The 25573-nt window shown below is 52.0% G+C and overlaps 1 protein-coding gene and 1 long non-coding RNA gene across 2 annotated transcripts; both read left to right on the plus strand.

Moving 5' to 3' along the window:
* Positions 1-1891: 1891 nt before the first annotated feature.
* On the plus strand, positions 1892-9538 carry PNPLA1 (patatin like phospholipase domain containing 1). The gene is made up of 6 exons (XM_063418701.1): positions 1892-2572; positions 5462-5694; positions 7402-7467; positions 8805-9017; positions 9438-9487; positions 9529-9538. Exons 1-6 carry the CDS (start codon positions 2371-2373, stop codon positions 9536-9538), a joined length of 774 nt encoding a protein of 257 aa, XP_063274771.1. The 5' UTR covers positions 1892-2370.
* A 45-nt stretch (positions 9539-9583) lies between these two features.
* LOC134561377 (uncharacterized) lies at positions 9584-10504 on the plus strand. Its single transcript, XR_010082905.1, has 3 exons — positions 9584-9718; positions 9979-10072; positions 10339-10504. It is a non-coding gene; the product is annotated as an uncharacterized LOC134561377 (long non-coding RNA).
* The last annotated feature ends 15069 nt before the right edge of the window (positions 10505-25573 follow it).

Raw genomic sequence — 25573 nt, forward strand, 5'->3', positions numbered from 1 at the left:
CCTCGCACGAAAATCCCTGGCTCACGGACACCAGCCATCTGTGCTCTGATCCTGCCCGGGCAAACCACAGCCCTGCACAGCCCCCAGCCCAGTCAGGGCTCGTGTGAGCCGGGGGCTTCCTCCCCAAACCATCCCCGGCTGCTGCGGGGATCCGGCGTCCCCAAAGCCGTCAGTGCCCGCTAATCCTGCTTTGGAGTGCCGGGGGGGGCAGGGCAGATTAGAAAATCAGCCCGGCACTTAATGAGCCAGTTAATGCAAAATTTGCTGTCACTAAGAGGATGATGACAAGGTTTCATCTCACGGGAGCATGGAACTGAGCCAGGCAGGATGATGCCTCCTGGATGCTGTCCCAGGCCATGGTGGTGGCAGCTGGGGAGGGCGCAGGGGAGATTTGGCACCTTGGCCCTCCTGGGGAAGCTCCCGTGACTGAGTGCAGGACAGAGCTGTGTGTGGACAAAGGAGTGTGTTCCCACAGCTCCCACGGGATCATTTATACCTTTCCCAAACGCTGGCAGTCAGGGCTGGGAGGTGCAAGGGCTGAGGGAAGCAGGAGCATCCTACACCTCTTTATGCAGAGCTCGCTGGAGCCCCTGGGGGCCCGAGGCAGACAATAGGAACAGTTAATGCACAGGGAACATGGAAACAAATCATTCCAGCGCACAAACCCTCTGCACTTCCAGTGCCCTGGCGTGTCTGCACCAGTCCCAGCAACAGGTGATAGTTTTGTCCTTCATGAACTTGCCAGTGATGGAAGAAAATCCTCTAAATGAAGGGATTTGCTTTCCCAAGGGCTGGAGGAGCCAGTGGCATGAATCACAGAGATCAAAGCTTTGATATCTCCAGGAGGCTGGAGGAGAGGCTGGGGTGTGTGGGAGACTCACCCAGCGAGTGGATCATGAGAAACATCAGACACTGGAAAGACAAGAAATTAGGGGCTCCTGTACAAGGCTGTGGATCTAAAAGCCTGAATTCATGCAGTTGGTCACCTCCAGGATAATCCCATTCATTGTTAGATATATCTTGGAGCTGGCAACCTCCTCCTGTGTGTCCTGACATCCAGGGAGCACCAGAGGCCAGCCCTGGCCAGGCTGTGACATTTACCTGGGGGGTCCTAGGCAATGTCCCCCTGCTGATGGACAGCTCCTGGTGACACTTCAACCCAGGGACATTTTGCACATCAACATGGGGACTCTGCTTCAATTCCTGTCTTGGGGACACAGTCATGGCTGGAGAAGGCAGGGAAAAATATATGAAAAATGGGGTGAAACAGCACTGCAAATGTGGTATCAGGATGCTGGGACTGTGCTGTGGTTCCCTGTGCTGTCCTGGCCAGGCTGGTGCACGGACACAGGGAAGGAGAGCCTTGTTCCTAACCCACATACCCACGTGTAACACGTGTTGTGTTGTATACACAATTCTAACCCACGGAATGTCTCCTCTCAGTGTGCAGCTCTATGGATTTGGACAACAGAAACGCCACAATATTTACCAGTGATTAATAAATACATCTGTTAAAATGGCAATCTTTGTTCTGTATGTTGGCAGCAGCATTGGATCATTAAGGCTGAAAAGACAAGAAATCCACTGCATTTCTCCCTGGTTTTTTAATTGTCCCCAGGCAATGCAGACAGTCCAAAGGCACTTTGATTCTGGTTCAATAACCACAGGTTTGGGTAACGTGGTGCTGCTGTAGGGCCTTATTGAGAGGCGAGAGGAAAACAAATCCAGGTCTTTGGTTTTTGCCCCATGCAAACAATATCCAAGAGTCAGGCAAGGGCAAAATGCTTCCAACGGGGAGCGACTATGAGGAACACTTCCAAACCTAACCCAACGTAACGCCCTGCATCCACCCCTTGTGTAACACCCTCTGGCTTTAAGTGTCTTATACAAGCCTTTACTCACTCAGTACTGAGCTGTGCCTAAGCTGGGATTGATGGAGAATCCAATTTAGGAAAACACCCTCTGATGAAGAAAGCCTGAAGCAAAGAGGAGTTTTTGCACAGACGTTTCCAAGTGTGACGGGCACAACAACACCAGGACCCTCTCTGGGAGGGCTCCTGTGGCACTGCAGACCTGCTGGCATGAGAGGGAAGCCCTGATTCAGCCCTGAGCATTCGAGCTGGCTGTGGTTGAGGATTATAAGAGCTGTTTTGATCAGGGGAAAATTTCTGTTTTTAGCACAGGCAGCAATTAAAATAGCTCGCGAATCTCAACGCCTCGGGGAGCTGTCATAAAAGAAGGCAGAAAATCCTTCTTCTGGACTCCTCTGCAGCCAGACATGAGCCTGGAGGCAGCAGAGGAGAAGAGAGCTTGAGGTTCACCTGGTGAAGAAGGACAACCTCGAGCCAGATCCGCTGCTTTGATCCCGAGATGGCTGTGGAGGATCTCCGGGCTTCCAGCACCCCCTTCTCGCTCTCCTTCTCGGGCAGCGGCTTCCTGGCGCTGTACCAGGTTGGGGTGGTGCAGTCCCTGCTGGAGTTGGCTCCCGAGCTCCTCAAATCTGCCTGCAAGGTCTACGGCTCCTCAGCCGGGTCACTCATCGCTGCCGCCGTCGTGTGCGGCGTCGGCCTCGGTAAGAAACCCGCGGCCTCGGGTCCCTCCGGGAGCTCTTTGTTCCACAAACCCAGGGGTGCTGCCCCGGGGGCTGGCAGGGCGGTGGGGCTGGCAGAATTGTTCTCCTCTCTCTGTACTGAGGATTACAGAAACCTGAGGTGTCGCCACCCCTGGCAGCCAGCGCGGTGCAGTTTTGGGAGGTGTGGGCTGAAAAAGCCGGTTCTTACAGCCCGAGTGTTCCCTGCCTCAGCTGGTGGGCAGAAATTACAGGGGGAAACCTGCATGTACCTGGATTCCATTGGCTCCTCTTCCTGCTCCTCTGGAGGAGCAGATCTCCTGCTCTGAGCTCTGGGGCGTGCTGAGGTGTGTCCCAAAGCCAGTCTGTGCTGGATGTGCCCATGTAAAGCCCTCTTTTCCCTGTGGATTTGATTTCTTGGGATGTGCAGCTATGAAGGGACACGAGTGGCTGTCACACAGGAATCTAGAGAGCTGACAGCCTTGTTTGCATGTCACTTTGGCTTATCCCACTCAACCTTCCCAGAAGAAGGGAGATGTTGTGTGATTCCCAACTCCAGGTGCACCTTTCCCTGTGGCTAAAGCTCAAGGGCTTGTCAGCAGGATATTCCTGGAGGAACCGCAGTCTGCTCCAGCCTGGGGCTGGGATTTCTCTTATTGCTGCTAAAGGGGTTTTCCTCTGACCCTCTTCCAACAATGTGGAAACAGGCCCCTCTAGCAACAAGATGTGTAGAATTAATTCAGAGTAGTTAATCCACTTTTAATAATCACATCCTCCCATATTTCCAATTAGTGCCCGTGTGTAAACAAGTGTACACAAGACTTAAGGCTCTAAGATCTGATCCAAGTTCTGCTTCAAGCAGTGGGAACATTTAGGAGGAGCAGAAGGTTTTAGGGACCAAATAATGATGGAGGAAGCTGGGAGGGAACATACAGCTCCTGAAACCTCTGGTGGATGCTGGAACTGTTCTTCTGCAGCTAAAAATAATTCAAAACATTGGCAAATATGTTTAAACAAGACAGAAAGGAACATTTCTGCCCACATGGGGATGAACTCCTCCACAAATAAGCAAGAGCCCTAAAATTTCTGATTCCTCCTGCTGCTGTAATGGATGGAGCTGGGGCTGTCCAGCAATAAAAAATACATCTGGCAACTGCTCTTGCTGGGGGCACCAGTCCTGAACTGGAGGCACCAGTCTTGAACTGGAGGCACCAGTCTTGAACTGGGCATCTGCTTCCCTGGAGGTGGAAGGCACCATCCACTTAGAGGGGCTGAGATGATCTTGTAGCCAAAATATCTTCCCCAGAGGCAGAAAAGACACCTTGGATAGCGATGACTCTGGTCAGGTTTCTAACAAGGAAAATGAATGTAGCACAAGCTCTGTCATTTTTATACTGGCGACGATAGGAGCAGAAAGAAGGTGAGAGGTGAGTTTGGTGTCCCACAGGGTGGCTGCAGTCAGGTGCCCGCCCCTGCCCCGGGCTGGCTGAGGAGCTCTGAGCTCCCAGAGCCAGGCTGCCCTCTGTGACCCCACCGGCCACCTCGTGGGGACATGCTTGCCACCAAGCTGGTTCAGGCAGGGACAGTCACATTGCTGCCAGGCTCGTCCTTCTCTCGCCCTGAGTCAAAGCCCCGTCCAGAGCCAAAGCCCTCAAAGCTGAGCTTGGCTCTCACCTTCTACCCTGCAGTGTGTGGGCAGTTTTTCCATTTTTTCCATGTTTTCCCCCATTCCCAGGACACAGAGCAGCCAGACAGTGACCTGAGCGTGCCCCACCTCCCTGCAGCTCCGGCTCTTTCAGCATCCCCTCTGTGCAAACCCGCCTGGTGTTAATCGTCGCCCCGCGTGGCCTCGGCATCCGCTCAAACACACATAACCCCTCTTAATGCCTGTGCTGCTCCAGTTGCCTTCGGGACACTCCACCTAATCCGTCTGTCTGTCCACACAATCTCATGAGACCGCATGGAAACCTCTGCCCCTACAAAGCCTGGGTGCTGAGCCAGGCCCATGGCCTCGTGCTGGTGCAGGGTCCCAGAGAGCCCACCCGGGCAAGAGTGTCAGGGTGCAGGGACAGCTCTTTGCAGCTTTGGTGCTGGACAGGCTTTCACTGCAAGGGTTTAGCCCCCCTCAGGTGGGATATTCCTTCTGGTGGGATATTCCCTCATGTCAGCAAAGGCACCAAATTCCCGCTATTGGATCAGGCTGCCTGCAGAGTTGGCTGCACTGTTCTTCCTCCCCATCATTGTGAAACCTTTAAAACCTGGAGTCTCCTGAGCCCTCAGCCGGGGCTCCAGGGCTCTGCTCCTTTAACCCAGCTCCGGGGATGTGCAGACACGTCATGGCTATTAACACCTCTCCAGAGGTTCGGGGGGAGCTCAGGTGAGCCCGGAATCCCAGTTGGAGCCAGGACACCCGGCTTGCAGGAACGCCCTGAGCAGAAGAGGTGCCCCTCATCCTCGCCTGGGAGCCAGCCCAGCTCCCTGTAAAGCCTGGAAAGGCTTTCCTGGCTGCCCGCATGGAAAACTGGAGGTGGAAGGCAGGAAAGTGTTGTGCAAGTCACATTGTCATGGATAACTCAGTGTCCCCCTTCCTGGGGCTCACTGGAGCCTTTCCCTAATCCCAACCAGGAGCATCTTGAGGCCCCATCTCTGGTGCAGGTGGGGATTTGACCAGTGGGGTCACACAAAGATATGATGTCCTTTGAGGACATTTTGGGGGTCATAGCCTCCTTTCTGCCCTTCCACAATGTCCCCCCCTATAGCAGCAGTATCATCCTGGGCCAAAACAGAAGGGCTGCAAGAAGCTTTATTTGTGAAGAGTGTTAAAATAGGATTTAAAATAACTATTAGTACAGTAGGGATATTGACTTTGTCTTTCCCTCACCTCTGTTTCAGATGACCTAAAGGAGTTTTTCTTTGCACTGGCAGCAGAAGTCAGGAAAACCATCCTGGGCCCCCTCTCTCCCAAGTGCAGCTTGCTGGCCAACCTCAGGACTGTCCTGCAGCGGATGCTGCCGGAGGATTCCTACCTGCTGGCCTCGGGGCGGCTGCACATCTCGCTGACACGCGTGGTGGACGGCCAGAACGTCATGGCCTCAGAGTTCAGCTCCAAGGAGGAGCTCATCCAGGTACAGAGACCTTCCTCTGGTGCCGTGGGAAGGTCTCCTCTGACTGCCTGGGATGGGCATTGTCACTGTTAGCCACACTCGAATAACACACGGAGTGGGAATTTGGGAGAGCAGCAGCAGAGAAAAATCTCTGCCCTTTGTTTATTACTTCCTATTATATACTTGTTGAAAGGTGACCATGGATTGGAGGCTGGTATTCCCACCTCTCAGCCACATTGGTCAAAGGGACTGTCACACAACCTTGTCTGTTCCAGAAAGGAATGTGAAAACAATATCAAAGTTTATAGAACACAACTGCTATTTACAGGAAAAGAGAGTGAGAAGGTGCACACTTCTACTTTAAGATGAACACTCAGAAAACTAGGAGAATCTCATGGTGACAGGCATACCCCAGGCATTGGTGGCTTTAACTGCACTGTTTTCTACCCGAGCTAGGGAGAGAGTCAGGAGGCTCTGCCAGAGCTGTGGTCCCACCACAATGGGCTCCATGAGCTTGAGGGCAGGGAGGAGGGTTTGAGTTCCAGGATCAGATGGAATAAATTGACACAATTGGACACAAAAGAACCACGCAGACTCACAGATGTCCCAGCAAGAAAGAAAGGGCAGAACTTTACTTTCTTTCATATTTATAAATTTTTGGTACTGGTTGTGGGTTGGAGGATGGGATCACGACACCTCCAACCACACTGGTCGAACAGACAGTCAATCAGTTTTTCTTCTCCTCCAGAAATAAATCTAAACAAGACACAACCGTTAGGTAAACAGAGCTATATTTACATCAAGAGACTGTCAGAAGTGTGAGAAAGTGACTCCAATAAGGCAAACAATCAGAAGGCTAAGAAAATTCCAAAAGAACAGGGCGACAATAAATCATGCTAAAAAAAGCAGCAGGTTTGTTTCCAGCCTCATACAGCTGATGTTGGGGCATCAAATAATGACTTTGCAAAGAGCCCTGTCAGTGCTGATGTGACCTCTCAGCTCTCCCCACAGGTCTCCCCTCAGCCATCTGGCAACGGTTTTTGTTGCCTCAGCACTTTCCTGGGAGGAAAGAGCTGGACAAAGCTGCTGAACAACAGGCAGCTCATTAACCAGTAAATTATCTGCTGGGGGGAGAATCCCAGGGTGAAGTCCTAACAGAGCTGACCGTGAGGTCCTGGGTCCCTTGTCCCAGGGAGATGGCAGAGGATGGAAACTCCATGGAGATGTTGGAGTTCACCCCACGGTGCCTCCTCCAGGCAGCCCAGGAGCCCGGAGTGCTCATTCCCAGCTGATGAGGTTGGTGGGAAATGGGTGCAAACGCTCCAGCAGTGGCTTTACCACTGACAAATCCCAGCAGGGTGAGGGTGTCTTGGTTTTGTCTAAAAAACCTGCAAAGACTGAAATTAGCCCCAAAGCTTCAGGTTGCCACCACCAAAGGGCAGTGTTGGACATGGACATGTCAATTTACAGCTATTAATCCTGGCAGCTATAAAATTAAAAAATGCAGTGTTGTGCCCTGCTCCAGAGAAGTGTTTCCACTTCAATGAAATCAGATGTTTTCCCTTTCTTGAAGCCTTTCTTGGGCACAGTCCCCAGCAAAGTCCATGTGGCACCAACAGCCTGGTTCCAGATTTTGTCAAGGCTGAATTTTCAGGCACCAAGTCAACAGCATTTGTCCAGAAGAACTTTGACAGGAACATTGACTTCTGCAATCCCTCTCCTCCCTAGGCTCTCCTCTGCAGCTGCTTTCTTCCAATTTACTGTGGATTCATCCCTCCATCCTACCGAGGAGTGGTGAGTGATATTTCCACTAAAACACACGCTCCCAGCAGGGTATTCTTGGGTTTGAACTTTACATTCCTCTGACCAGAGAGGGATAGACCAGGCTTTTCCTTTAATTGATGGAGGATGATAAAGCCCTTCAGCTTATTCTTCACCTCATCCCAAGATGACATCTGGGTGGAATTGCCATCTGGTGAGGCCTCTCCTGCTTTGCCCATGGACAGAGTGTGGATGATCTTGTAGATCTCTGAGTGAGATAAGAGGACGCCCACAGTGGGGACCTGGAGACACAACCCAGTTACCCTGGGCAGGGCCTGCCTGCAGCGCAGGTTCACCCCTGGGCTCAGGTGCTGACTTGCACTGCTGAGACATCAAAAGTTCATGGGAGGATCCTCCCCCAGCCCTGAGCATTTCCATGCTCGGCATGTCTGAGGGAAGGGAAGGAGGAGCTCAGTGTTTCCCAGTGCATCCACTTCCAGGGCTGGGGCAGCCACAGCTTTTCTGGGCAACCTGTGCCAGGCCTCACCACCCTCACAGGGAAGGATTTCTTCCCAATATCCCATCTAACCCTAATGGCAGTGGGAAATCATTGCCCCTTGTCCTGCCACTCTATCCCTTGTCCAAAGTCTCTCTTCAACTCCCTTGGAGCCCTTTCAGGCACTGGAAGGGCCTCTAAGGTCCCTGGAAATGTCCAAGGCCAGGCTGGATGGGGCTTGGAGCAACCTGGGACAGTGGAAGGTGTCCCCGCCCATGGCAGGGGGTGGCACTGGATGAGCTTTAAGGTCCCTTCCCACCCAACCCATCCCAGGTCTGTGATTGCTCTGTGAGGCCCCTCTGCAATGTTATTTTAGCAACATTTAATTCCATCAGCTGCAACTTCCAATCCCATTGAGGTGGATGGTAAATCCAGATTCCTTTAGGAATACAGCAATCGACATTTCCCTTGCCAGTGAATCTGCAGGCAATTATTAAACATGTGGGCCCTACTGCTCAAGCTCAGGACTTGAAAGTTACACAACATGGCATTCGGTGATATCTGAACTGGCTCTCAACTGCCAAAAATTGTTGTACAGAGCTTTGTGAATGAAAATAATTATATTTCCATCTTAATAACTGCTGTGGATTACAGTGCCTGGTGGAGGTGCTGGCTGGGTGCCACAGGCAGGGCAGGGGAAGGAGCTGGCAAAGGGACAAAGAGCACAGGTGGGACAAGACGCCATTGGAAGTGGGAAGGGAGGACAAGCGGGGACGGGCTCATGACAGGAGTGTCACCAGTGCAGCTGCTGGCTCCCAACTCAGTGACGCCACAGAGGCCCCCAAAGCCAACCCTCCCTCTGCTCCTCCCGCAGCGCTACGTGGACGGAGGCTTCACGGGCCTGCAGCCCGTGTCCAGCCTGGAGGAGCCCGTCATCACCGTGTCCCCGTTCACCGGCGAGCTGGACATCTGCCCCCGCGACTGCCCCGCCATCTTCTTCTGCTTCCAGATCTTCAACGGCAGCATCCAGATCTCCATAGAGAACCTGTGCAGGATCAGCTACGCTCTCTTTCCTCCCAGCACCATGGTGAGCCCGTCAGGACTTCTCCTGACTTAGTTTTGGTGAAAAGATTAATGCTGCCCCTGCCTTCTCAAGATTTAAGGTTCAGCTCAATCTCCACTGTTAATTAACGGGATTTCAAAGGGGGGGCAGCACACACTGTTTTTGCAGTACATTTTGGGGAAGCAACACTGCTGATGGGTGGCCAGCTTGGGATGAAGTCCACAGCCTGCAAAGGACCAGACAAAACCAGGCGATCTCTAAGGTCCCTTCCAACCCAAACCCTTCTGTGTTTCTCTGACCGGTGCTGTGGTGGTTGGAAACCAACCAGTGCTTGCTGCCTTCCCAAATGGGCCATCCCAACCCTCCACAGTCAAACAGCCTTGGATAGATCCTGTAGTACTGGGGTCAGGGCTCTTTAGTGACCTCAAGTGTTTTTTCTTGCAGGTCTTGAACGACATTTTCTCCCAGGGGTACCAGGACACTGCCCTTTTCCTGTACAGGAACAGTAAGTGGCACCCCAGGACCCGAGGGGCAGCTCGGTGTGACACAGACAAACATCATCCCTTTCTCTCCGTGTCACCCAGATGCCTTTGGCTTTAACTACTTCGATGGCAATTTCCGCTTCGGCAGCACCTGTGGGAAGAATGACTCTGGAAAATCCAACGGGACACACCCTGGCCTCTACAAAAGGGTCCCTCAGTGCCTGACCCCTTACTTCCTGCCAGGTAGAGGATTTGGGCTGCTCAGTTTGGGTTTAGGGCTGGTGCAGCCTTCAAGAGCAGCAGTGGCATATTTAGGACATCGTTGAGTTATGTATTAGAGTAAATATTTCTGTTGCTAAGAGATTTTGTGAGAGTGGCTCTGGCTGGACTCTGGCCTGGGCTTCAGTACCTACCTGAGCTGGACAAGAGGAGTTATTGCATTTATTTCATTGTTTGTAATTACTGGTCTTTATTTCCTTCTGTGCTATCATTCCTGGGTGCAGGCTTGTGGAAGAAGGAGCAGGTGAATGGACTGCAGGACCCACTGGCGAAGGTCCTGCTGCAGCCTTACAGGCTCCCAGCCTTGTTCAGGAAGGGGTAAGGACTTCCCAACACAGGCATTAGGGAATGACACAAACCAGGGGCTGTGCCTGTGCAGTGGTGGGGCAGCTGAAGGCACACACGGAAGGATTTGGTGTTCCCTGAAGGCAAAATCCAAGGGACAGTGGGTATGGCTGGCAGGAATGCCACAGGATCTCTCGGTTATGGAAAAGATTATTACAGTGTGCATTTACCATGAACACCCTCCCCTTTCGCTGCCTTTAGCCATCATTAAACTCAGCCTGTGTACTTTGCTTTTGCAGGGTGAAGAAGGTGTGGGGGCTGCTGGAAGGTGTCAGCTCCCTGGTACAGCGACTACACAAGCTCCTCCATACCCTGGTGCCTGGTTTGCTTAAGACAGCCGTGGACAGGAGGAGGTGAGGGGCTGGGGGGCTGCAGACCCTCAGCATAAACAGAACAGTGTGCAGAGCAGGGAAACCTTTGGGACCCTCACCCACCAGGGAGCTAATGCTGAATGTGGCTAAAAACTCCAAATCTGGAGTAGCCCACATTAAAAGTAGCTGTTTTTTTATCCCTGTGATATTATTTTGATATCTCAAAGAAGCTACAAACCACCTTAGTGCCACCTCTCTACCACAATACATTAGTTTTCCAGATATTTATCTGCTGGGCTCTGTCCTGGCAGGACACCAGGAACATTCACCAAGGTCCTGAGAGATGTTCTGGCTCTAAGCTCTCAGGGATTTAAGGCATATCACCTCAAAATCTGCTTGTGAGTTCCCTCCTGCAGCTGCCCGAGAGATTCTAAATTATTTTGCCCCAAGGCATCTGCAAACTCCTTAGGTGTGAGAAAGCCCTTCGGAGTCAAACATTCCTGGGGCTGATCATCCCTGTCAGTACCTCGACCTTGCCTCAGCTCTCACCTTGCTCCCACAGGTAACAAGGATTGTCCCAGCGGGGCCCTGGGGGTCTCCAGCGCTGCTTCGGAATGTGGTGGGCAACACCAGCACACACCAGCACGGCTGCTGGTTCTCAAGGGAATTTTGGGGGAGTATTTCTTCTCTTCAGAACCTGTCTGGTTCTGCCTGCAGTGCTGCCACTGCAGTGCCCGTGCTCAGGCCTCACCTGCTTTTCCATGATGGCCGAGGCAAAGCTCCGGTGCTGCTCCTGGTACCCACCCCAGGCTGCAGGGGCCACGGGGCAGCTTCACCTGCAGACCTCACAGCCCAGCCCTTTCCCTGCCCACTCCACCTCCTCCCCACCAGCAGCACCCTTCCCCACTTTAATGCAGATTTCAGGGTGGGCAGTTGCCAGGAAATGCCACGTTTTAAGTGTTTTCCTCTCACTCAAAAACTTCCAGAGAGATTCCCCAGAGAGAGAGAGAGAGAGAGAGAGAAGCCTTAGGGAGCATCATACTGGGCAGGAAGTAATTTTTCAATAGTTCCCTGAAGTTTTTTTACAATTAGCAATTCTCGAGCTTCACACCTCCCCATAGCCTTGCTTCTCCTGCCTTTGGAGGTGGGAGTGCATTCGGATCCTTCCGGAACTCACAACTGTGAAGAAGGACGGAGAAAACAAAAGATTAACTTCCCCCTGCTTCTGAGTCCTAAAGGCTGCATCTCCTGACATTTCACAAATTCATGAGTTCTTCTCCTGCAATTGTCTGTAACTCATGGCCACACCCAGAGCATGGCCCAGGCAAATACACCCTGTGTCACTGGTCTGCACATAGAATTAATTGGCAGCGTTCTTAATTATCCCAAATCTATGCTGCATATCAGAGGCTGTGGATTGGCTTTGCTCCAGCTGTGTCTCCCCTGTTTGTTGGTTCCCTACAGGCAACAAATGGATCCAAACAGGAGCAGCTGTTTATTAGAGTAAATAGCCTGTTTAATTGCACAAAGGAAAATGGAACAGAGGGAAGTTTTATCCAAAGGGCAATGCGTTTCATCCAAAGGAATGAACGTGAGGAGTAGCTGAAGGGAGCTTTGATGTAACCAGACTCAAAGTTAACTAAGAGTGCTGTGTGAAAGAACAGTATCCTGTGTTCTGCCATCTTTGGCTGAAATCAGGGACCTGAGAATACATTCTCTGGAATGAGTTTGCTAAAAGAAACCTGGATGCTTATTTCATAGAATCATGAAATGGTTTGGGTTAAAAGGTCCATGGAAGGGACACCTTCCACTGTCCCAGGTTGCTCCAAGTCCCGTCCAACCTGGCCTTGGGCACTGCCAGGGATCCAGGGGCAGCCACAGCTTCTCTGGGCAACCTGTGCCAGGGCCTGCCCACCCTAACAGGGAACAATTCCTGCCCACTATCCCATCTATTCCTGCCCTCTGGCAGTGGGAAGCTGTTGAGCCTTGTTGTGTCCTTCCAGTTCCTAATGAGGGGTCCTTCCCCAGGTTCCCTGGAGCCCCTTCAGATCCTTGAGGGAGTTGTGTGGACTCCACACAACCTTCTCTTCTCCTGGCTCAACAGCCCCAACTTTCCCAGCCTGTCTCCATAGGGAAGGTGCTCCAGGCCCCTCATAACTTTCTGGCCCATTTGGATGGGTCCCGTTTGTGTTGGATCCTGTCTGCTCCTGTCTTCCACCCATCCTGGATGGATTTACGCCTCTCAAGCAGCCAAAGCCCGGCTGCTCACATCCAGCTGCTCCTGCCACAGGGCAAAGGGGAAGGCTGGGAGACACCCAGCCCTCCCCAGGCAGGGACAGTCAGCCCAGCATTTGCTTTTGCACCTCTGCTCCCTCCCACTTAGCCAACAGCTCCTTCTCCAGGCTGCTGCAAGCACCATCCCCACCTCCAGGCAGGAGATTACCATTTCAGGCAGCCTGAGGCAGTCACCCTATTGAAATGGGCATCAAAATCCCCCAAAGAAAATGCTCATCTAGGAATTGGACTTCCAAATCCACTGAATGCACCTGCAAACCTCAGCCACAAGCAGGAGCACCGTTAGAACTGCCCAGTGTATCCCACCTGCCCCATCTGGTGCTTGATCATAAACAATTAGTACAACTTGGAGAACTTTAACAAAAATCAATCTGCGAGGAACCCCCAAATTAAAGCGGTCTCAGCACAGAACCCTCCTGCTCCAAACCTGCAGGAATGAGCAAGAAATAAGTATTTACCAATTCAGCATTCAAATCAGCTGGGTTTTGCTTTATTAACCCCCCATCTTTTCAAGCAAGCAGAGCTGGTGCTGTCTCCTCTTGGAGACATGAGCTGGGAGCTAAAGGCAATGGGGGCTTTGCCAGAGGCAATGGAGAGAGGCAATGCTTGGCATGGATTGGAATCCTCTTGTGCAGGAGCTTGTTTCACCCCAAGGATGCAAAGTGGGAAGCCCAGCTGGGATATGAGCAGGCTGCAATGCCTCCTCTAGGGGTGGTTCATGGCAATCATGTGGGAGCTGTGGCCCTGCCTGTGCTGTGACATTGCTGGCACAGTCCATGTGCTCCTTGGGGCAGGCCAGGCTCAGCCTTCAGCCTGGGTTCCAAGTTGCTCAGTGCCTCTTTCAAGCATAAACTGGGGCCAAAGGCAGCAGCGGGGTCAGAAATGCTCTTCTGTGGCCAAGCTGGCCCTAAAGGGAAGAAAACCATGCTGGTCAGTGTGACAGACACCTCTGGCAGTTCCTGTGGGACAAACTGCATTCCAGTGCCCGGTCAGAGCTGCTTCCCCTCCTCCTGTTCTCTGAAGGGCAGCGGGTTTTGGTAAATCTGATGTGCTTGTGCTCTGGAGATTGAGAGCCTGGACTCGCCCCTTCCTTGCTCTCTGACCTCACAAATGAGGCTTGCCTCCTGCCACAGGAGGAATTTTTCACCTGGGGCTGGTCAGGAACGTTGCAGCCCAGCTGAAAACCAGAGACAGAAATTCCTGATAGCCCAGAGCTGCCCAACATCCAAAGAAACCTCATTCCCACCTTGCTGCTTCCAAAACCTCCACATAGCTCAGACTGATGCAGCTTTTAAAAAGCCAACCAGGGAAGCGAATTCTACAGCCTAACACAGTGCCCTGCATTTCTTAGTGGCTCTAGAGTTGGTTTGTTTTCAAAGAAGTATTTTCTTGCTTCCATTTTCTGTTTTCCAAGCTTTTCTTTTTGCATCTGGAGTGGTAATGGTCCTATTCTTTCCCCTTTGTATTCCTCATTTGTTGTGGGCCTCCCAGATATAGCAGATTGTGTCATTTTTCTCTTTGCATTTAATTTATGTGGCTACATTTTAAATGACTGTCATGGTCAAAAAGCTGTGTAGTTTTTCTTAAACTGAAAAATTCTGAAATGTTGAAAGACTCAGAAGGAAAGAGAAACTAAAGAATAAAAATGAAAGAAAGACTGCATTTCATCAGATGTTTCTTTGTATGTTTTAGTAAGAACAAACTGCAAACTGAAAAACTGAGGATTCACTGGTGTTCCATGCAAACCTAAAATGAGAGCAGGCATAATTTTACACAGGATCGCAGTAAAGGATAAGTTTTGGATTTAAAACTGCTTTGTGTTGTTTGAAAATGACACAGCAAGAGCTTTACCCGCAGCTCTAATGTACTTTTCTTGCACTAAGTATTTCTGTGGCTGCAGCCAGAGGTGCTAAGGAGCAGTTTGGATTTGTCTGGCACAGCAAAGGCAGCTTGAACCCTTGAGACTCCCTTAATGAGGGGATGTGTGGGCAGAACCTGTCCTTACCTCACAAGGTGAGTGAGTACATGGCCTTCTCCATGGAAAGAGCTCCTTCTCCACAGAGCGCTTCCCACCCAGACACAAATGAAATCCTCAGTGCTGCCCCAAATCAAGGGTGAGGGCTCAGTGTGAGGCTCACTCGGAAGCCCTGACCTGGGAGGGAACTTTCTCCCCTTCCTGATGTTCTCACCTGCCCCAGAGGCTCTCTGGGCACTGACAGCCCCGGGCAAGCGTCACTTGAAAACGGATGGGGTAGAGGAGGTGCTGGTTCTTTACCTTCCAGGGGGTGGAGAAGGTGGTGTGGCAGTTCCTACTCTTCTTCATCTGCTGCCTGGCTGATCCCTGGATTCTCTTTGGGGTCATCCTGGGGATCCGTGGCTCTGCAGTGAGGAACCCTCAGCTGTGGCTTCATGTGCAGGGTCTCCTCACCTCCCTGGCTGGATTCATTGGCGAAGGAAAGTGTGAAGCCCTCAAAGTAATTCACCTGGAAATCCCCTGGTGGGAAGAGATTCCAGCTCTCACTGCTTGCTGCTCCACTGCCAGGTCTGCAGCAGTGTGAGCATGAGCTGAGCTGACTGGAAATGAGGGCTGTTGCTGACCCCAGGGCTCAGGGATCACCAAGCATTGCTGCTCTGTGCATCAGGGCCTTCTCAAACCCCACACAGGCACCTGAGCCTGTGCTTCTGTCTAGAGGTCCTGGGACCTGTGTTCCCTGGCAAAAAGCTCTGTCATGCCCAGTGTGGCAGACAAGAGGGGAGTGTGGCTCCAGAGGGAGTTTCAGGACAGCCCAGGGCTCAGGTAATCCTGGCAGTGCCAGGAACACAGGCATTTCCCTGCCCCAGTCACTGTGGGGCAGCATCTCCTACCTTGTGTCAGCAAACCAATGATGTAAGGGAAGCCTCCAACGCACCTGTCCCCACTCCCAGTCACTTACTCAGTCGTTTTAGGAAGGAGATCGTGTCCTGGTAGCCCTGGACATAAAAGCGTTCCATGACCTGCAGGGGGAGGTGGCAGTGAGGGCAGCTGGGCTGCTGCAGGGGGCTCATGGCTCTGGCTACCTGGAGGAGCTGCTCACCTGACGTGGGGGAGGCTGAAAAATGTACAGTAAGCGGCAGATGTTCAGTTTTGAGATCTGCAAGATACAGTCAGAGAGCTGGAAGTTCAAGAAGGCGGCGGGGCCGTCCTTGGGGCAGATGTCGTATTCGCCGGCGAAGGCAGAGATGGTGATGGTGGTGCGGGACACAAAGGTGGCTCTCCACATGGCCAGCTCCCCGTCCACGTAGCGCTGGGGGGAAACACAGGCAGCCCTGAGCCCTCCCCTCGGCAGAGAGAGCAGTGCTGCTCACACGGGCACACGTGGGCCTTGTTCCCCACCCAGGCCCACACCGGGGTTTGGGGCTCCAGGGATCCCCTTCCAGGAGCAGCCCCACCCGCTGCCCCCCTGCTCCAGGTCCACACCCGGCCTCCTCCCTTCCAGCCAACAAATACTGCAAGGAAAGCGGGAGGGGAGTGCAGCAGAAGGGAGCTGAGGCAAGCCCAGGGAGGGGGGACATGGACAGCTCTGTGAGAGGCTCAGTCCTGTCTGCAGCAGGGTCAGGCTTTGGGGCCCTGTTCTGCCCTCTGCAGACACCCGGGGGTGGTGCCTAAACCCAGCCTCGAGCTACGTTGGTGGCAAACACAGCTCGGAACATCCTTAATGCCACCCCTGCAGAAAGGACAGAGGCTGGAGGGGCCTGAGCTGGGACAGGGTCTCCAGATCACAAAGCTACTCACCACACCACGGAACTTTGGAGGGGAAATCCCCAAATACAGCGGGATGAAGCAGCTGCACATCACAGCCTGTGGGTGGGATGGGAAGGACAGAGGTGAGCAAAGAGCCACAGAAACTGTTGCCTCTGGGAGTGGTGGCTCATCTGTGAATGCCAAAACAGGGCCCCCTGTTCTTGGGCACCCCTGAGTAATGAGCACCAGACCAAGTCTGATAACCACAGCCAGAGCAGAAAAGAAGCAAGGGAACCTGTGAAACGCCTCAATGTTCTCCCTGGATGTTCAGGATAATTCAGCAATCCAAAGGGCTGGTTTTAATTCAGCTTGTCTGGATTCAGAGGGTGGCAAGGACAGAAATCATGGCATGGACTAGAATAGATCAGTGCCAGTAAGGATAAGACAAGGGGTGATGGTTTCTAACTACAAGGGGGTAGATTTAGATACTGGGAATATTTTCTACCATGAGGGTGTTGAGGCCCTGCACAGGGTGCCCAAAGAAGCTGTGGCTGCCTCTGGATGCCTGGAAGCGCCCAAGGCCAGGCTGGAAGGGGCTTGGAGCAGCCTGGAACAGTGCAAGGTGTTCCTGCCCGTGGAAGTGGATGAGCTTTACGGTCGCATCCACCCCAAACCTTTCTGTGATTTTGTGCTGTGGGACATGGTCAGGCAGCAAATGTCACCCAGCTCCTCCCTCAGGGGCTGGCTGTGGCTGCTCCCACCTGAATCAGCTCCTCCTTCGAGGCAAACTCAGACACTGTCACACTTCTCCAGTCGTGCAGGCGGGTGAGGATAATGTGCAGCTTTCCAGACACCAGCTCGTGGGCATTGGGAGGCAGGAATTTGTGTAAGGCGTCCCTTAAGAGTCTGGTGTTCTGTGCTCCAGAGACCAGCCCTCGGAGAGAAGTTTTCACACGACTTAAGCCATACTCCATTATCTCATCTGAAATAAAGCAACGCAAAGCAAAGAAAGCAATCATTCTACATCCCTTATATTGTTACTTATGTCCTTTCTGAGCTACACTTCCACCTGTGTAGGTGGACAGGGGTATTTTATCCTGCTGATAAATGCTCATCTAGAGCACTGTTTTCATAAGAGCTGAAGCTCCAATGTGTTGACCCAAGTTATCCAGAGGCCCAAATATTTTGTTTTCTTTCCCCATTTCTCCTCATTTTCTGCACAAGGCATCTTACAGGTTTTTGGACATATGGGAGAAAATTGACAGGAAGCCTTTGTTTAACACCTCCTCCTGTTAGCTCTGCATTTATACCCTGCTAATGTGATTCCTTTCCCCTCATTGTTTTGGGAATCTGCCAACAACCCCAAATGCCTTATCAGAGAGAGCACCTCTGTTTCCTTATTAGAGATGCTTGCCATTAATTCCAGTTAATAAGATGCAATGACCGTATCTACTCTGTTTTCTCTGTGCTGCTTAATTTAGCCGTTTGCCACTCTTCAAGAAGCCAATAAAGTTAAAAATCTGAGGAATTAACCAATGATAATGAAACAAAAATATTTACAACTCCAAAATTTGCAGACAGTCCATCTCTTTAGACACAAAATAAACAGAAATCTGTAGTTCTTACCCAAATCACATCCACATAATCCAGCTGTAGCTACAACTGATCCTGAAGATGCTCCATAGATTCTGCATGCAGATTTCATGATGTCAGGAGACAAGTCCCGCAAAGCAGAAACCACTCCAACTTCATAAGGAATACAGAAACTACAGCCTCTAAAAAGTATAGAGTAAGGTCTTCCCTCTTTTCCACTTATTTTCAGCATCTCTGCTAACTCCAAGCACCCCAACAGCAAGAAAACAGCTGCCCACAGCTTCAATGGGTTTTCCAGAGCCAGACAACCCTCAGCTGTGGTTCCCTCTCCAACCACATGCTCACTGTCTTATATGCTCCGTTTGACATAAATCTCTGAGCCAAAGGTCCAGTGAAACAGCAGCAGTGGGCAGAAGTGGATGATGTGATGTCCTAATGCTCATTAAAATAACATTACTGCATTGCAGGGTGCCTGAGGTGAGCACTGGCAGCCCCAGGTCACGTGGATGTCTTGGGGGAGCAGCTCAGGGGTCCCGTGGGCACCAGCACTGAGTGCTGGGCGGGGAAAAGCTGCTTCCCAAAGTGGTGAACTGCTCCAGGGAGACCCTGGAGTTCCAGCACAAAATTCCAGCCTCCTGGGCACTAGGAATCCACAAATATTCCCCGGTACAAAAGAGTCTTGCAAGCTGCTGCTCAAAACTGTCTTGCCCCATTTGCTCCAGGTTGCCAAACACCAACACAGGGAGTGGAGAAGGTGGCTGGATTACTAAAGAAATCACAACAGAATTTGGAGAAGGTGATTTGGTTACTAAAGAAATCACAACCCAACTTGTTTTCCTTCTTTCACAATTTCTGAGCCTGACTTTGTTTATAAAAGCCTAAAAATTCCAGAGTCCAGGTAACAACTCCTGGTTTCACCTGCCTCCAACATGGCTGAGGTTTCCGTGGAGCAACAGGTCGATAAAGAAGGAAAGAAGGGGGCAAGAAGTCTGACAGACACTGGGATTTTTGGTGATCCAAGTAGAAATGCAAAGCCTTCTTAGCTTTGCTGCTGGGTGAGACACTGGGAAGCTGTTAGCGGGAAAAGCAGGGCTGAGAGCTGGACAAGACAGAGGCGTGTGACCAGCACAAGCAGTAACAACCAGGACAGCCCTCTTCTGATATACACAGAAATCTGCCCAACACCTTCAGGCAAAAAGCTTCCACAGGCACCAGGAGATGCTTCTCTCCCTCTTGCTGTGTGCCGGGGCAGTGCTGGAGGGATCTGCATGCAGCCCTGATCTGTGTGAGGGGGCTGCAAAGCCGCCCTGAGGAGGACAGGGCAGCTGTGCTGGACATGCTGGGGCTGGCAGGGCTGTGGGCTCCATAACCCCAAAGCACCAGCCCAGGGTCAATCCAGCCCCAATTCCACACGGGAGCAGTGTCTGCCACCGCCCAGGAGCCCAGCACTGAGCTCCTTGCACACACCTTGCAGATCCTGCTGCTGAGCAGAAAACTGAAAGAAAACGGAAGACTCAAGAGAAGAGGAAGAAATTTCTTCCATGCCTAATCAAGAGGACAAATGCACTGGAAAGAATTTTCCATCTGCTCTTTACTGCAAGGATCCCCTTAGAATTAACTGCAGGGAGAAGAGTCAACTTCAGAAGCAGCTTCGGGTGCAAGAGGGAAGGGCCATTTGGAACCCGTGGGTGAGGCAGACAAAACTCTTGAGCTTAGGGAAATCCTTTATGCCCACTTCCATGGCTGGGGGAAAAGACCAGAGCCAGTCTTGTAGAAGCACCAGCATTCCCAGCTTCAAGCCTTGGCTTCAAGCCCTCCTGCCCTCAGTCAGCAGCGCAGAGGGAACTGGCAATGGGACACATTATTGCACTGCTTGCCAAATACAGCTGGAGAACTCTGGCACTCCAATCCCCCACCAAACCCTGGATCACGCCACACAGGCCATGTTTTAATCTGAATTGCACCTCTGTAATACGGAGACAGTTTGTAAATCCCCTTGTTTTACCTTCTTGCCCAATCTTGCAGCACCAAGAAGTAAACAGTGTTTATCAAGGAAAAGCCAAGGGAAGCCAAGACTGCACTTGCTCATTCCCTCCTAGCAGGTAGAGCCACGTCTCGGTGGCTTTCAAAGCCTTGGACAGTCCCTGGTGTCTTCCAAAAGGAGCAAGGAGTTAGAACAAATTTAGTTGGGTGCAGTTTGTGTCAGAGTGAGGTAGCCCAGACTCCAAAAAGGTGGGGCTTGGAAAGAAGAAGTGCAGGTGATCTGAGTAGGAGTGACCCAGGTGACAGAACCAGAGATTGGGAAATGCTGCTGTGGAAATGCAGAAGCTGTTTCTTGGCCCCTCTCTGCCCTGCCCCAGGGTGCGACACAGGCTCTGTGTGTCCCTGAGTGACGCCCTGTGTGTTTATGTCTGTTGTGTCACCAGCCCAAACACCCTTGTGGTATTTGGCTTTTCCCCATCAGGAGGTCAGAAACCATTGGGAGCCCAGGAACCCTGCTCATCTGTCCCTCATCATCCCAGCTTTGGGGACAAAGCCAAGCTTGGCCTTGGCCAAAGAGACCATCCAGTGTGGGCCACTTTGAAGCTGCAGCAGGCAAATGAAACAAAGGAATCTGTGTTCCTGTTAATACAGGCAATAGCCCAAATAGGATCTTCCTCCTACAGGACTCAAATGAAGCCGGAGCCACCTCTACTGCTCAGCCAGGACACAGCAGGGACACGCTGGCACCTGCCAGGAGCTTCTCTCACCTCCCCAAGGTGGAATATTTTACACTGAGCTGACACCAAAGCATTTCCCTCATGGATCTGCTGCAATGACAAAGCTGTGACCTGGGGGCTGCCCCGTTCTGGCAATGCCATGTGTTGCCAACTCCCTTACATTTCTGATGTGCAAATCCTTCTAAGAGAAAGACTTTGAGGAATTTGTTTCTGTGGGACAATGAATCAGCCCAGAACCCAACGTACAGCTCTCAGACTTCAAGCACTGGCACAGACCTCAACCAGCTGTTCCACGGGCAGCGAGGAGCTGGTGCTGTGGGCAGGATCACAGCTGGGAGCTGTGGATGTGCTGCTGCCCTCACAGACCCCCTGCACCAGCAATATCGTCTCCTGCACCTGAGAAAAACAGGAAAAGCTGTGTCCGGGATGTTTTGACACACAGCCACAGCTTTGGTCTCCCCCTTAGACAGTGCTCAAAGTGCACCTCCCTGGCTGAGGTAGCTTTAGCTGGTCAAGGTTCAGCGCAAAAGGCAGCAGTCAGCAGGGGCCGAGCTCATTCCAGCTGCACACAGAGCCCTCTCCAAAATTTTCTGCTCCAGTCATCCTTGTAGCAGTGCCCAAGAGTGATCTAAAAGCCCCAGGACAATTGAAAAGATCCCTACAGAGCAGGAAGAATTTGGAACCCTAACACTGCTGATGCAGAAGGCGCTTGGAAAAAAGGCTGCTGACTGCAAGGTGGTAAAGTGGGAAGGGCTTGTGCATGCCAGGCAAGCAAAGCTCCTGCGAGATTTCCAGCACAGGGACAGAATATCGCTCTCCCAGTCAGCTGGGATTGCCTCAGGCTGTACCCTCTGTCACAATTCCTGCAACAAAAGGGTGCCTTGGCTTCACATTTCCACCAGCAGGACTGTGCCAATACCAAAGGATTCACCAGTCCTGCTTCCCCACACAGCAGCCTACCCTCAGTCTCCTGCTCCTGTGGATAACTGGAAAGACCTTGTGGTGCTGTAGGGTCCAAAACAGGGAATCTGAGCATTCCCTACAGCTGCAACATGGTGGGGGGGAAAGGACTGTGGGGCAGAAAGGCACCAGTGCAGGAAGCCAAAAGAGCAGTTCTATTTTGGGTTGAAATCTTCTCACGTAAGAGTCCAATCTTAGCAAAACCCAGTTTGTTTCTCTCCTTCTTGAAAGCTGTGTTTTATTATTTCTGTCTGAACAGCCTGTGATTAATCAAGGAATTTCCATGGCACCTCCCCAGTTTAGTGCACTGGAACAGGAGCAGAATAAAGGAGTGGCTCTGGCAGGGGTCTGAACTTGCCCACGCTGGGGCCTTGCTCACCTGGGCCCCTTGGTTGTCTCTTGGCTGCTCAGTGTTTCATCACATCCCAGCCACTGCTGCCTCCTCAGCAGGAAGGGCTGACACTGGCCCAGGGAGAACATTCCCACCTCTGTCCCTCTACCAGGAGATAGATTTTAGCAGAGTTGACAACAGGAGCGATGTTTTTGCTGCTGATATCACTGACAACCTTTATTCTAAGTAGGACAGAAAAGTGTGGGAATGTTGCACCCTGGACCTTGCCTCACTAATTGGTATTTCTGTGTCTTTGGTCCCAGAATAAGTCCCAACACTCTGATCTTTCCTTCTACCAGGAGTCAGGTGTGTGGCACACAAAACTCCAGCCTATCCTACGTTCAGCATTGAGAGAAACCTTTTCCCTGTTCCTATGACAAACACCTCATCCAGGGACATGAGGTGATGATGTCAGTGCCCAGGGCAGCCAAGTGAGCATGGAATGGTTTGGGCTGGAAGGGACCTTAAAGCTCCTCTCATTCCATCCCCTGCCCATGACAGGGACACCTTCCACTGTCTCATGTTCCTTGAAGCCCTGTCCAGTCTGGCCTCACTCCAGGTGCTACTTGGTGAATCTCGATTCCCTGGATTAGTCTCTATTCCCTGGATTTATCTCTATTCCCAGGATCAGTGGCCTTGGTTAGGGCCGGCTTTTCCTAATGCTTTGAGAGTTCGGCCGTTCCCGCTCCTGTTCTCAGACTTCTGAGGGCTCGGCTGTTCCCGTTCTCAGAGCTCTGAGGGCTCGGCCGTTCCCGTTCTCAGAGCTCTCAGAGCTCTAAGGGCTCCACTGTTCCCGTTCTCAGAGCTCTGAGGGCTCGGTCGTTCCTGCTCCCGGCTCTCTGAGGGCTCCACTGTTCCCGTTCTCAGAGCTCTGAGGGCTCGGCCGTTCCCGTTCTCAGAGCTCTCAGAGCTCTAAGGGCTCCACTGTTCCCGTTCTCAGAGCTCTCAGAGCTCTGAGGGCTCCACTGTTCCCGCTCTCAGAGCTCTGAGGGCTCCACTGTTCCCGCTCTCAGAGCTCTGAGGGCTCCACTGTTCCCGCTCTCAGAGCTCTGAGGGCTCCACTGTTCCCGCTCTCAGAGCTCTAAGGGCTCCACTGTTCCCGCTCTCAGAGCTCTAAAGGCTCCACTGTTCCCGTTCTCAGAGCTCTAAGGGCTCCATTGTTCCCGCTCTCAGAGCTCTGAGGGCTCGGCCGTTCCCGCCCCGAGCCCCCCCCAGGGGCGGGGTCCCTGCCCTCACTCCTGCCCTTCTCCAACATGGCGGCTGCGGCAAGCGCCGGCCCAGTGCATGTTCCTTGGGAGCCTTAAGAAATAGGGTTAAGGCTTGTTAATTTGTGGGGGTTGCGATTAATAAAGTGGTGGGGGTGTTCTGTTTTGTTTTGTTTTTTGGTTTTTTTGGGTTTTTTTGGTTTTTTTTCCCCGTGATGTTACATTCTCTCTGCATGGCCCAAACCGTGTCTGACACAGATGATGAAGCCATGCCTGTTGTCACTAACACTCCCTATGTGCTGGTGCTCCCAAATCAGGGAGGATTTAGAGAATCCCAGCCTGGTTTGGGTGGGAGGAGGCCTTAATGCTCATCTCCTTTTAATCCTTCTACAGGGCGAGGACAAGGAGCTGTTTGAGCAGATCACCTTCAGCTGGAAGGTGTGTGGGCAGGCACAACTTCATTTCAGCCTGGCAGAGATTCCTTAGCCCATGTGGACCCTTAGGATCACCCTGTTATACCAGACAGACACTGGAATAGTAGATCAAAGAGTCACAGAATGGTTTGGGTTAAACGGGACCTTAAAGCTTTCACCATGAGATTTCCTAGTTTTCTGAGCATTTATATTAAAGTAAAAGTTCTTACTTCTCATGCTTTGTTCATGTAAACAACAACTTGTTTTTTGTAAATACTGTCAATGGTTTTGCGTTCTTCTGCAGGAGAGAAGGGTGTTGAATGGCAGTCCTGTTGGGCAATGTGGTTGAGAGGAGGGAATTCCACCCTCCAATTCAGGGTCACATTTCTAAAAGTATATAATAGGATGAAATAAACAAATCAGGGCTTTTGCCCTTGCTCTGTCTTTTCTCTCAAGTTCCGCCTCCGTGTGGTCCTTTCAGCATGGAAAACAGCGACATAAAGCTCATCCTGTTCCACCCCTGCCATGCCAGGGACACCTTCCACTGTCCCAGGTTGCTCCAAGCCCCATCCAACCTGGCCTTGGATATTCCAGCGATCCAGGGGCAGCCACAGCTGCTCTGGGCAACCTGTACCAGGGCCTGCCCACCCTCACAGGGAAAAATTCCTGCCCAATATCCCACCTAACCCTGCCCTCTGGCAGTGGGAAGCTGTTGAGCCTTGTGGTGTCCATCCAGTTCCTGATGAGGGGTCCTTCCCCAGGTTCCCTGGAGCCCCTTCAGATCCTTGAGGGAGTTGTGTGGACTCCACACAACCTTCTCTTCTCCTGGCTCAACAGCCCCAACTTTCCCAGCCTATCTCCATAGGGAAGGTGCTCCAGGCCCCTCATAACTTTCTGGCCCATTTGGATGGATCCCGTTTGTGTTGGATCCTGTCTGCTCCTGTCTTCCACCCATCCTGGATGGATTTACGCCTCTCAAGCAGCCAAAGCCCGGCTGCTCACATCCAGCTGCTCCTGCCACAGGGCAAAGGGGAAGGCTGGGAGACACCCAGCCCTCCCCAGGCAGGGACAGTCAGCCCAGCATTTGCTTTTGCACCTCTGCTCCCTCCCACTTAGCCAACAGCTCCTTCTCCAGGCTGCTGCAAGCACCATCCCCACCTCCAGGCAGGAGATTACCATTTCAGGCAGCCTGAGGCAGTCACCCTATTGAAATGGGCATCAAAATCCCCCAAAGAAAATGCTCATCTAGGAATTGGACTTCCAAATCCACTGAATGCACCTGCAAACCTCAGCCACAAGCAGGAGCACCGTTAGAACTGCCCAGTGTATCCCACCTGCCCCATCTGGTGCTTGATCATAAACAATTAGTACAACTTGGAGAACTTTAACAAAAATCAATCTGCAAGGAACCCCCAAATTAAAGCGGTCTCAGCACAGAACCCTCCTGCTCCAAACCTGCAGGAATGAGCAAGAAATAAGTATTTAACAATTCAGCATTCAAATCAGCTGCGTTTTGCTTTATTAACCCCCCATCTTTTCAAGCAGGCAGAGCTGGTGCTGTCTCCTCTTGGAGACATGAGCTGGGAGCTAAAGGCAATGGAGGCTTTGCCAGAGGCAATGGAGAGAGGCAATGCTTGGCATGGATTGGAATCCTCTTGTGCAGGAGCTTGTTTCACCCCAAGGATGCAAAGTGGGAAGCCCAGCTGCACCCAGCTGGGATAGGAGCAGGCTGCAATGCCTCCTCTAGGGGTGGTTCATGGCAATCATGTGGGAGCTGTGGCCCTGCCTGTGCTGTGACATTGCTGGCACAGTCCATGTGCTCCTTGGGGCAGGCCAGGCTCAGCCTTCAGCCTGGGTTCCAAGTT

Source organism: Prinia subflava, chromosome 23, assembly GCF_021018805.1.
Source record: "Prinia subflava isolate CZ2003 ecotype Zambia chromosome 23, Cam_Psub_1.2, whole genome shotgun sequence".
Lineage (NCBI taxonomy): Eukaryota > Metazoa > Chordata > Aves > Passeriformes > Cisticolidae > Prinia > Prinia subflava.